The 13,471-nt window shown below is 39.5% G+C and overlaps 1 protein-coding gene across 2 annotated transcripts in view; it reads right to left on the bottom strand.

Moving 5' to 3' along the window:
- IntS1 (integrator complex subunit 1) overlaps positions 1 to 13,471 on the bottom strand; it is a 297,465-nt gene that overhangs the window by 145,583 nt on the left and 138,411 nt on the right. For both annotated transcript variants that reach the window (XM_067773011.1, XM_067773012.1), the window contains one exon: positions 7,963 to 8,942. In XM_067773011.1, the coding sequence (XP_067629112.1) occupies positions 7,963 to 8,942 (980 nt within the window). The remainder of the gene's footprint in view (positions 1 to 7,962; positions 8,943 to 13,471) is intronic.

Raw genomic sequence — 13,471 nt, 5'->3', positions numbered from 1 at the left:
AAATTTACGGCAAATTCGTGTGCAAGAACTATTTTCCTAGCTGGCCACTAAGGTGGTTTTCTGAGGGTGGCACGCGAACTTCACGTGAAGGTGGCGGTGCACCATAAAAAAATATAAATTTTTTTTTCGAATTTATAAAATATGCCACTTATCTATGGCAAATTCGTATGCAAGAATTATTTTCCTAACTGGTGTCTAAGGTGGTTTTCGAAAAGTGGCACGCTAACTTCACGTGAAGTTGGCGGTGCACCATATACAAAAATTAGAATTTTCTTTTTCGAATTTATAAAATATGCCACTTATCTACGGCAAATTCGTGTGCAAGAATTATTTTCCTAGCTGGCCTCTAAGGTGGTTTTCTGAGGGTGGCAAGCGAACTTCACGTGAAGTTGGCGGTGCACCATATACAAAAATTAGAATTTTCTTTTTCGAATTTATAAAATATGCCACTTATCTACGGCAAATTCGTGTGCAAGAATTATTTTCCTAGCTGGCCTCTAAGGTGGTTTTCTGAGGGTGGCACTCTAGCGGCCACCGTGGTGTGATGGTAGCGTGCTCCGCCTATCACGCCGTGTGCCCTGGGTTCAACTCCCGGGCAAAGCAACATCAAAATTTTAGAAATAAGATTTTTCAATTAGAAGAAAATTTTTCTAAGCGGGGTCGCCACTCGGCAGTGTCTGGCAAGCGCTCCGATTGTATTTCTGCCATGAAAAGCTCTCAGTGAAAACTCATCTGCCTTGCAGATGCCGTTCGGAGTCGGCATAAAACATGTAGGTCCCGTCCGGCCAATTTGTAGGGAAAAATCAAGAGGAGCACGACGCAAATTGGAAGAGAAGCTCGGCCTTAGATCTCTTCGGAGGTTATCGCGCCTTACATTTTTTTTAAATTTTTTTTTTTTTTCGAATTTATAAAATATGCCACTTATCTACGGCAAATTCGTGTGCAAGAATTATTTTCCTAGCTGGCCTCTAAGGTGGTTTTCTGAGGGTGGCAAGCGAACTTCACGTGAAGTTGGCGGTGCACCATATACAAAAATTAGAATTTTCTTTTTCGAATTTATAAAATATGCCACTTATCTACGGCAAATTCGTGTGCAAGAATTATTTTCCTAGCTGGCGCCTAAGGTGGTTTTCTGAGGGGGGCACGCTAACTTCACGTGAAGTTGGCGGTGCACCATATACAAAAATTAGAATTTTCTTTTTCGAATTTATAAAATATGCCACTTATCTACGGTAAATTCGTGTGCATGAACTATTTTCCTAGCTGGCCTCTAAGGTAGTTTTCTGAGGGTGGCAAGCGAACTTCACGTGAAGTTGGCGGTGCACCATATACAAAAATTAGAATTTTCTTTTTCGAATTTATAAAATATGCCACTTATCTACGGCAAATTCGTGTGCAAGAATTATTTTCCTAGCTGGCGCCTAAGGTGGTTTTCTGAGGGTGGCACGATAACTTCACGTGAAGTTGGCGGTGCACCATATACAAAAATTAGAATTTTCTTTTTCGAATTTATAAAATATGCCACTTATCTACGGCAAATTCGTGTGCAAGAATTATTTTCCTAGCTGGCCTCTAAGGTGGTTTTCTGAGGGTGGCAAGCGAACTTCACGTGAAGTTGGCGGTGCACCATATACAAAAATTAGAATTTTCTTTTTCGAATTTATAAAATATGCCACTTATCTACGGCAAATTCGTGTGCAAGAATTATTTTCCTAGCTGGCCTCTAAGGTGGTTTTCTGAGGGTGGCACTCTAACTTCACGTGAAGTTGGTGGTGCACCATAAAAAAAATTTGAATTTTTTTTTTTTTCAAATTTATAAAATATGCCACTTATCTACGGCAAATTTACGGCAAATTCGTGCGCAAGAAATATTTTCCTAGCTGGCCACTAAGGTGGTTTTCTGAGGGTGGCACGCTAACTTCACGTGAAGTTGGTGGTGCACCATAAAAAAAATTTGAAATTTTTTATTTTCAAATTTATAAAATATGCCACTTATCTCGACAAATTCGTGTGCAAGAATTATTTTCCTAGCTGGCCACTAAGGTGGTTTTCTGAGGGTGGCACGCTAACTTCACGTGAAGTTGGCGGTGCACCAATTTAAAAATTTTTTTTTTCGAATTTATAAAATATGCCACTTATCTACGGAAAATTTACAGCAAATTCGTGTGCAAGAACTATTTTCCTAGCTGGCCACTAAGGCGGTGCACCATAAAAAAAATTTGAATTTTCTTTTTCGAATTTATAAAATATGCCACTTATCTACGGCAAATTTACGGCATATTCGTGTGCAAGAATTGATTTCTTAGCTGGCCTCTCAGGTGGGTTTCTGACGGTGGCAGGCTAACTTCACGTGAAGTTGGCGGTGCACCATATACAAAAATTAGAATTTTCTTTTTCGAATTTATAAAATATGCCACTTATCTACGGCAAATTTACGGAAAATTCGTGTGCAAGAATTATTTTCCTAGCTGGCCACTAAGGTGGTTTTCTGAGGGTGGCACGCTAACTTCACGTGAAGTTGGCGGTGCACCAATTTAAAAATTTTTTTTTTCGAATTTATAAAATATGCCACTTATCTACGGCAAATTTACGGCAAATTCGTGTGCAAGAACTATTTTCCTAGCTGGCCACTAAGGCGGTGCACCATAAAAAAAATTTGAATTTTCTTTTTCGAATTTATAAAATATACCACTTATCTACGGCAAATTTACGGCATATTCGTGTGCAAGAATTGATTTCTTAGCTGGCCTCTCAGGTGGGTTTCTGAGGGTGGCAGGCTAACTTCACGTGAAATTGGCGGTGCACCATAAAAAAAAATTTAACATTTTTTTTGCGAATTTATAAACTATGCCACTTATCTACGGCAAATTCGTGTGCAAGAATTATTTTCCTAGCTGGCCCCTAAGGTGGTTTTCTGAGGGTGGCACGCTAACTTCACGTGAAGTTGGCGGTGCACCATAAAAAAATTTGAATTTTCTTTTTCGAATTTATAAAATATGTCACTTATCTACGGCAAATTTACGGCAAATTCGTGTGCAAGAATTATTTTCCTAGCTGGCCTCTAAGGTGGTTTTCTGAGGGTGGCACGCTAACTTCACGTGAAGTTGGCGGTGCACCAATTAAAAATTTTTTTTTTTTTTCGAATTTATAAAATATGCCAATTATCTACGGCAAATTCGTGTGCAGGAATAATTTTCCTAACTGGTGTCTGAGGTGGTTTTCGAAAGGTGGCACGCTAACTTCACATGAAATTTGAAATTTTTTTTTTTCTTCGAATTTATAAAATATGCCCCTTATCTACGGCAAATTGACGGCAAATTCGTGTGCAAGAATTATTTTCCTTGCTGGTCTCTAAGGTGGTTTTCTGAGGGTGGCACGCGAACTTCACGTGAAGGTGGCGGTGCACCATAAAAAAATATTAATTTTTTTTTCGAATTTATAAAATATGCCACTTATCTACGGCAAATTCGAATGCAAGAATTATTTTCCTAACTGGTGTCTAAGGTGGTTTTCGAAAAGTGGCACGCTAACTTCACGTGAAGTTGGCGGTGCACCATATACAAAAATTAGAATTTTCTTTTTCGAATTTATAAAATATGCCACTTATCTACGGCAAATTCGGGTGCAAGAATTATTTTCCTAGCTGGCCTCTAAGGTGGTTTTCTGAGGGTGGCAAGCGAACTTCACGTGAAGTTGGCGGTGCACCATATACAAAAATTAGAATTTTCTTTTTCGAATTTATAAAATATGCCACTTATCTACGGCAAATTTACGGCAAATTCGTGTGCAAGAATTATTTTCCTAGCTGGCGCCTAAGGTGGTTTTCTGAGGGTGGCACGCTAACTTCACGTGAAGTTGGCGGTGCACCATATACAAAAATTAGAATTTTCTTTTTCGAATTTATAAAATATGCCACTTATCTACGACAAATTCGTGTGCAAGAATTATTTTCCTAGCTGGCCTCTAAGGTGGTTTTCTGAGGGTGGTAAGCGAAAAATTAGAATTTTCTTTTTCGAATTTATAAAATATGCCACTTATCTACGGCAAATTCGTGTGCAAGAATTATTTTCCTAGCTGGCCTCTAAGGTGGTTTTCTGAGGGTGGCAAGCGAACTTCACGTGAAGTTGGCGGTGCACCATATACAAAAATTAGAATTTTCTTTTTCGAATTTATAAAATATGCCACTTATCTACGGCAAATTTACGGCAAATTCGTGTGCAAGAATTATTTTCCTAGCTGGCCTCTAAGGTGGTTTTCTGAGGGTGGCACGCTAACTTCACGTGAAGTTGGCGGTGCACCAAAAAAAAAAAAAATTGAAATGTGAAATTTTTTTTTTTCGAATTTATAAAAAAAAAATTGAAATGTGAAATTTTTTTTTTTCGAATTTATAAAATATGCCACTTATCTACGGAAAATTTACGGCAAATTCGTGTGCAAGAATTATTTTCCTAGCTGGCGCCTAAGGTGGTTTTCTGAGGGTGGCACGCTAACTTCACGTGAAGTTGGCGGTGCACCATATACAAAAATTAGAATTTTCTTTTTCGAATTTATAAAATATGCCACTTATCTACGGCAAATTCGTGTGCAAGAATTATTTTCCTAGCTGGCCTCTAAGGTGGTTTTCTGAGGGTGGCAAGCGAACTTCACGTGAAGTTGGCGGTGCACCATATACAAAAATTAGAATTTTCTTTTTCGAATTTATAAAATATGCCACTTATCTACGGCAAATTCGTGTGCAAGAATTATTTTCCTAGCTGGCCTCTAAGGTGGTTTTCTGAGGGTGGCACGCTAACTTCACATGAAGTTGGCGGTGCACCAAAAAAAAAAAAAATTGAAATGTGAAATTTTTTTTTTTCGAATTTATAAAAAAAAAAAATTGAAATGTGAAATTTTTTTTTTTCGAATTTATAAAATATGCCACTTATCTACGGAAAATTTACGGCAAATTCGTGTGCAAGAATTATTTTCCTAGCTGGCCTCTAAGGTGGTTTTCTGAGGGTGGCACGCCAACTTCACGTGAAGTTAGTTTTCTAAAATATGGCCACGGCAAATTTTTTTGTTTCACGGATAAATTACGGCAAATTCACGGGAGGTTTCCCAATAGGTAATTTTTTTTCCACGTAAAAATTGACTTGCCAACTTCAGAGAGGTGATTCTTATCGCCCGATATCTCTCCTATCGTCAGTAGCCAAGACACTTGAAGCCATTCTGCTCCCCTACTTTAAAGCAAATTTGCAACAAGCCTATCATCAGCATGGCTTTATAAAACTACATAGCACAACCACCACGCTAAATGCCATTAGCACCCAGATAAATTGCGGTTTAAGTCAAAGCCCCGCCATAGAACAGTACTCCTTGCGCTAGACCTGTCAAAAGGTGGACCGCTAATTATCTGTGTGGTCGGCAAGCATGGGTGCAATTTAGGACCGCAACATCCAAACCAAGAAGAATTAAACAAGGGGTGTCACAGGGTGGTGTCATATCCCCACTTTTGTTTAACTTCTTTATATCAAAGCTACCTTCGCCACCAGGAGCTACTATCGTTTCCTATGCCGATGACTGCACAATAAGGGCCACAGGCCCAGGCCCATAGATCGATGAGTTTGCAACAAAATAAACGGCTACCTCCCTGATCTCTCCAGTTTTCCGCCTCACGAAACCTGACATTATCAGTAAATCATCGGCGACCTTATTTACAACATGGACGTCCCAAATGTCGACCATTTTGACATCTACGTGAATGGCACTACGCTACCGACTGTTTTACACCACAAAATCTTGGGTACACGTTTGAGCAGGATCTATTTTGGTGAGCATGCAGCCGCAATTGCACCGAAAATCCAGAGCCGCTATAAAATTCCCAAATCTCTTGCTGGCAGTACTTGGGGTAAAGATAGAGAAACGCTCATTACCACTTACAAGGCAATTGGCCAGCAGACTGCATGCAACGCGTCCCCGATATGGTTGTTGTTGTATTAACAGTGCTTCGCCCCATTCAATCGGCACGACCACTCACAAATTGTCATCAAAGTCCTCTAACGGGAGTCCAAGGAAACTGACTGTTTCAACAGGGGCGGACCATAAGGAGATAGGTGATAGAGGCGTAGGTTCCACATTACAGTTGAAAAGATGGTTTGTGTCATGTGGGGACACATCACATGCAGGACATACATTAGGTATGTCGCGGTTGATTCTGGACAGATAAGAGTTTAACCTGTTACAGTATCCAGAACGAAGTTGGGCCAGGGTGACTCGTGTCTCCCTTGGTAGTGTGATTTCTTCTTCTGCAAGGGTAGGATATTGCATATTAATAACGGGGTTCAGCGGGCGCGTCCTGACAAAAGCATTTACCGATTCAGTGTCGATTTGGCTAAGGGCCTGCTTATGCTTGCCTGGATCAAACGGCTGTATTGGCAGGTGCAGGTTCTCGTCATAGTGATTTAGGGGATGTTCCCTTAAACCCCGCGGAGGTGGTGCTAAATAGAGTAGTTGTTTGCTAGAATGTCCTGGTCTGTGACAATTAAGCAAGAACTGCTTGTTCAGCATTTCGTTGTGCTCTTTAATATTGAGCTCTATGACCTCACTATGTAGAAAGTGTTCGGGGCTCATGAGGAGACATCCGGTGGCAGTTCTGATTGCAGCATTTTGACAGGTCTGTAGCCTTTTCCAGTGCGTATTTTTAAGACCAGGCGATCAGACTGGTGACGCGTAGCTCATGAGCGGCCGGCCAATTGCTTTGTACGTGGTAAGCAACGTGGCAAGTGACTTGAGAATTTTGTTGCAACTTTGTACTTTAGAAACAATTTCGGTGGAATAAGCCTTGAAGGTTAGAGTATTATCGAACGTTACCCCTAAGATCTTTGGGTGACTGACAGTCGGTAGTGTAACACCATCGACGCATACGTCCAGTATTTGCGACATCTGTTCCTTCCACGTCGTGAACAGGGCGGCCGTGGATTTTGTCGGTGATAGTGCCAAGTTGCGCGAGGTGAAAAACCCGGAAAGATCGGGGAGATAGCTGTTTATTTTAGAAACTAATTCATCAACTGAAGGGCCAGCTCATGTAGCCATAATCGTGCAGTCGTCAGCATAGGAAATTATTGTGACTCCTTCTGGTGGGGGAGAGAGTTTTGATATGTAAAAATTAAAGAGAAGCGGGGACAGGACACCACCCTGTGGGACCCCTGTTTAATTTTTCTAGGTTAAGAAATTTCGTTCCTAAATTCAACTGACGACTGCCGACCACTCAGGTAATTAGCGGCCCATCTTTTTAGACAAGCAGGAAGGTGTAAGCCTTCCATATCCGTGTTATTTGCATTGCTTATGTTGTGAAACATGTCAATGAAAAGATAAAATTTAAAACCTAAACAAAAACATGTCAAATTGCTTTATTTTGTGGACAATATTGGTATCTCTTTCTCTTGTTGGAAATTTTTTTTGTAATTTGACTTGCCAATAAAGTTTCGTCAGTTTATTGAGCTTGGAATCAAAAAATAAAGTAGTGTCATATAGGTATAAGCAGCAAACGTTGAATATTGCCAACTTTAGTATGTCATATAGTTTAATGCTACGCTATTTCCCATTCCTCATGCAAGTAAATACATTCTACTTCCGTCCTTGCATGATGTTTTATCAAATCTTGAAGCGTTTTTTTTTTTGCTGGACAAATTGTTACCTCTCCTACCGCTGAAAAGTGACAATTTGTATCGTGCATGAAAAGAACGTAAATGGCTACCCCGCGTATTAGCTGTCCTCACAAGCGCGCTGTCAAGATAAATAAAATTTAAAAATGTATAATAAAATTAAAATTTTCTTCTTAATTTGTAAAGTTACGAAAATAAAATTGTCACGATCAGCTGGTTTAGCAGGGTTACAATGCCACACCGTAAAGGCGTATAGAATAGAACAAAATATAATACAACGAGGCTATTATTTATTATCTTAAATTTTTTTATTTCGTACCTGCAGTTCTTCTTTCCCAATAAACTGTTCCCCAAACTGGTCGGTAATGCACATTTCAATTAAAGCTTTCATAGTGGGATAATGCTTCCAACAAAACGCACCGAAGGTAGACGGGTTATGAGCAGAGATCATAAGCATTATAATCCAAGCTTTCCAATAAAGAACTGTAATAGCAAGCTTAGGAGGGACATAACCCAAAGGTAATTTTATATTTTCGGGATAATGGTACTCCACCATGTTAAATAGGAAGTCGATAACATCATATTTATTTGCTTGTACTGCAGGATAATTGAGAATTCTCATCGTTGAAGCTCGTTTAATAACCATCATTATTACATCAATTGTTTCAGGTATGGTTAAGGGTATATCTTTTGTAATACCAATAAGTATAATCCGAAGTAGAGTTTCTTCAAGAACTGGAGTTTCTGATACAATTCTAATAAGTGTGCCCCGTTCCGGTTCCGAGGGCCATTGGTCGCACCTCGAATATTGTTCAGGACTGTCCAAGAGTAAAATTTTATGGAGAGCTTGGCTGTAGTCCAGACTTTGAGCTTTGAAAAGACTCGGCACCGTTTCGTACATCCAAGAAACAGCTTCCAATTGAATTTGAGACATTTGGGAATAGAAGTTCAATAATGTTGGATTGTTTTTAATTTCCTTATTGGAACGTAGCATAATACAGGCTTCACGAATTTGAGGTGAAACGGACAATAGCATACAAAGGCATAATATATCAACCATAGAATGAAAAATTCTATCCTTAAACTCGGAACGTTCAATTTGCTCCAATAACTCTATTCGTTCCTTCATAAACGATTGGCAAAACTTCACGATATTCATATCATAACGAAGTACTCGCACCAATTCACGTAAAAATACTCTCAATGTACGTAAACAATCTTCACGTTGTAATAAAAATTCTTTATAAATCTCTGCCAGATAGTGGGAAGACTGTTCCGCAGATGTTTGAAACATAGTAGCTGAAAAAAAAATTATTATTTTAGTTTTTTATTACAATTATAAATATGACTATTATTTTTGAAATTACTATTAGGACAAAATTATTTAAACATTGTTTAATAGAGGGTAAAAAATTAAACGTATACTTTGTTTCTAAAAAAAAAATGAGAATTTCGAGTAAAATTATCATTTCTTCTATTGGTCATTTTTGTTGAGATTAAATCATGGAGCTCTATACTTTAAGCACAAGCTTTTATATTTTTGGTAGGGCTACTACTTAGCAGCTTTTCTGCAAATTTGAGCAACATATTCATGCCCTCAACCTGTTCCAATAACTTAACAATACCCATTTTATGCAAAAATTATTTTTACATCGATTTAAAAAATAAAACAAGAGATTTTTCAATGCCACATAGAAAAATTTCATATACTTCAGTGCACATTGTTTATTCACAGATGGGATTTATGCAGGTAAATATGTTAGCTTAGCAATGTAACATTAGTAGGTTAGCTGCAACTGGTCGGTCAAAAAAGATATCATACATTGGGACGAGTTCGTTTGTTTATTTTATAATCGAATTGTTATCTGCAACCGAAATAATATGGCAGAGCGAGTGTTTTTTGAACGAGTAGACTGTTCGTTTATGTGTTAAGGGGCTGCCAGACCTGAAGGTAAAAATATTGTAACGAATTTGTATCGCTAAACTGTTGAATAAATAACTCCAATATTTAATAATGCAAAATGGCCTTTATTAAATTACTTCACAATAACACTCAAACTTTGCAACGAGTAGCTTGCTTAATCACCAAACTGATTGATAGCTCAAATGAAACTGACTTTCAAAATAATACTACTATTGCTCGCTAGATATCGTCTTAATCGAAACTCAAATCAAACTGAATTACTTCTTACTCGCTTGCGCCGCTTTTATAGTTTACGCTACATACATCTAGGCTCTTCTATTTCCAGAACTTACCAACTATATTCGTGTGTTTATAGTTATCATATAGTTTCTACTTGTTTACAATTGTCTACTTTTCAGCGTCTCTCAGATGTATGTGAGTTTGTAGTTTACAGTCTTTCGCACACACATAGGCGTATAAGTAAATGCATCTGTGTGTGACATCTCTCGGCTGCCTTATATATGTGTATACATGATTTGATTATTGACGTAAATACCGCTTAGCATGGCCTTAGCATCGCCTTAGTGATGGTATAGCTTAGTGATGCTAATATCCGTGACACTGCCCTCCACCTAAGTCTGATCGTCGCGATCAGACGAATCTCTCGATCTAACCGCTCCTAGCCTCTCCAAATGAACCACCCTTCTATTTCGTGGTTTCCCAATTGTTTGTATGCGGTAGATGGGATCACTGATCCTTTTTACAACTTTGTACGGGCTTTCCCAACTGCACCAAAATTTGGAAGGAACACCTTTCCGCCGGTGAGGGTTGTACAACAGTACCAAATCTCCCTCCAAGAAACCTTCCGAATTATTCTTGTTGTCGTACCTGTATTTCATCTTACTACTCATTATCCTGGATCGTTCCCTCGCACTCTGTTGCTTGGCCAATGAAGAACTACTTCGCAGAGCTTGATCTTGACGGATTGACTTTGCATCATCAGTATCGTCTTGACGTTTCACAACAGTAGTGCGCGCTGGCTTGAAACCACCCTCGCATTCTTTCTGGAAAATTCTTTTAGTCGTTTTAGTGCGTCCATTAGGGTTTGTCAATGCCGGTGTTTCTCCCGCAGGTATTTTTGGTCTCGCTTTATTTGGCCCATTCGATCCATCAACTTTTGCTCGATCTACTTTCCTTGACTTTCGTGGTCTCTGTCGAGTCTTTTCCACCAGTACTCGGTTACTACTGAACCTTTTCTGCAGACTGAAGTTAAGTGGTGTATCCTGGTTCTTATAACGCATCAACCTTCTCTGTATATCGATCTTGATGTCATGGTCAACCAAGAAGTCCACTCCCAATATAACTTCATCAACGATCTCCGCCACAACGAATTTGTGTAGAACCATGACCTTCCCAATTAGGACTTCACATATCACCCCTCCCTGGACTTGGTTATACTCGCCCGTGACCGTACGCAACCATGCTCCAGGTAACGGTTTTACTCTCCTGTTGACTAAATCAGATCGAATCAAGGAATGAGATGCGCCCGTATCTACAGTCAGTACATGTTCTTTACCATCCACATTCCCTCTGACGGTAAGACTGCTCGATTTTCTACCAATTTGCAACACAGATATCACAGGGCATTCAATAGCTGGATCTAGCTCTCGATCTCTACCTATTACTCGCTCTTGCTCATCTCCTCCAGCTTTGCGTTTACGGCCGCCCATATTGTTGGAACTATTAGGACCAAGATCGCAATGACGTGCAATGTGACGGGACTTCCCGCATTTGATAACTTTTTCACTCCGCTTTTGTGACCCTTCAGCGCCTCCAATATTGCGTCTACCCACTCTGGCCTTTCTACTTCCACACGGCGTGCTTTGAAAACTGGCTTACACAGAAGCGACGCTGTTTCCTGAATCAGAGCTTGTGACACCGTTTCTGCGAATGTTGGCTTTGGGTTTGCGTATGCACCTCGCTTTGTTTCTACGTCCCGTATGCCATTTATAAAACTCTGGATTTTTACCCTCTCGGTGTACTCCACGGGTGCGTCCGCATTTGCCAAATATGCCAACCTTTCAATATCCGAGGCAAACTCCTGCAAAGTCTCATTCGCTCTTTGGTGACGGTTTTGCAACTCAATTTGGAATATCTGTTTTCTATGCTCGCTTCCATAACGTCGTTCTACAGCAGCCACCAATGCTTCATAACTGTTCCGTTCGTACTCTGGAATCGTCTGTAAGATTTCCGCTGCAGGCCCTTTTAATGCCACGAACAGTGCAGCAACTTTATCTTCCGCATTCCAGTTGTTCACTGCTGCGGTCTTCTCAAACTGTAGCTTGAAGACCTGGAAAAGAACAGGACCGTCAAAGGATGGTGTTTTTACCTTTGGATTACTCGTTGAAGCTGCTGGGCGATTTAGTTGCAACTGCTCGATACGTCCTCTCAAAGCATCCACCTCGGCCTTGATTTTTTTCTTCAAACTGTAAAATTTTTGTATCTTGCGCCTCCAACTTCGAGGGAATACGTCCTTCTTGCTCTTCCAGTTGAGCAGAGATCTGCGATGATATCTGTGCTGAAATTTGCGCCGACATTTCGGACATTCGTGCCTCTTGTGCTTCAATCTTCGCTGTTATTTCAGAAGACATCTCTGCAATACGTGTCTCCTGTGATTCCATCCTGGATGCCATATATGTCTTCTGTTCTTCGAGCTGTGTAGAAATTTGTGTTTCCTGTGCTTCAATCTTCGATGTTATGCGTGTCTCCAGCGATTCCAATTGTGATGACATATACGTTTTCTGTTCTTCCATCTTGGATGTTAAACGTGTCTCCTGCGATTCCACTGTCGATGTTTGAGCAGTTATTGCAGCCAATATCATGTTCAAGTCTGTGCTCGTAACTGTCTGCGATGTTTCGTTTTTCTCTTCAATTTTTGTTGTTGTTTCGTCCCCATCAGGATAAAAGACAAACTCGTCCACATTAATTCCTTGCGACTCCATTACCTCTCGTAGCCGTGCTTGAAGTTCGATCTTATTGCCGGTTGTATTTAATCCACGGTTCTCCAACTCCTTTTTCAGTTGCTGGATCTTCAATTCACTGAACTTTGCCATGCCCAAGTTGTATTCCCAATCTTCGGAATTTATTCAACAATTCCTCTTCTGACACCAATTGTAACGAATTTGCTTGCAAATCCTCTTATTTGCCTTTTTCTGCTGAGTTCGTATCGCTAAACTGTTGAATAAATAACTCCAATATTTAATAATGCGAAATGGCCTTTGTTAAAGTACTTCACAATAACACTCAAACTTTGCAACGAATAGCTTGCTTAATAACCAAACTGATTGATAGCTCAAATGAAACTGACTTTCAAAATAATACTGCTATTGCTCGCTAGATATCGTCTTAATCGAAACTCAAATCAAACTGAATTACTTCTTACTCGCTTGCGCCGCTTTTATAGTTTACGCTGCATACATCTAGGCTCTTCTATTTCCAGAACTTACCAACTATATTCGTGTGTTTATAGTTCTCATATAGTTTCTACTTGTTTACAATTGTCTACTTTTCAGCGTCTCTCAGATGTATGTGAGTTTGTAGTTTACAGTCTTTCGAACACACATAGGCGTATAAGTAAATGCATCTGTGTGTGACATCTCTCGGCTGCCTTATATATGTGTATACATGATTTGATTATTGACGTAAATACCGCTTAGCATGGCCTTAGCATCGCCTTAGTGATGGTATAGCTTAGTGATGCTAATATCCGTGACAATATTATGGAAAACTACATCATGAAAATTTTCTTCAATATTTTAAATAAATTTTAATATTACTTGGAAACATTAGTTGTGAAACAGTTATTGATGGTATAATGGAAATATCTAATGTTCACTTATTAGCTTATTCACTCACTAACTAATTT

Source organism: Eurosta solidaginis, chromosome 3 (assembly GCF_040869045.1).
Source record: "Eurosta solidaginis isolate ZX-2024a chromosome 3, ASM4086904v1, whole genome shotgun sequence".
NCBI lineage: Eukaryota > Metazoa > Arthropoda > Insecta > Diptera > Tephritidae > Eurosta > Eurosta solidaginis.
Note: the sequence above shows the minus strand (reverse complement) of the source record. Positions and strands in the feature narration are given on the sequence as shown.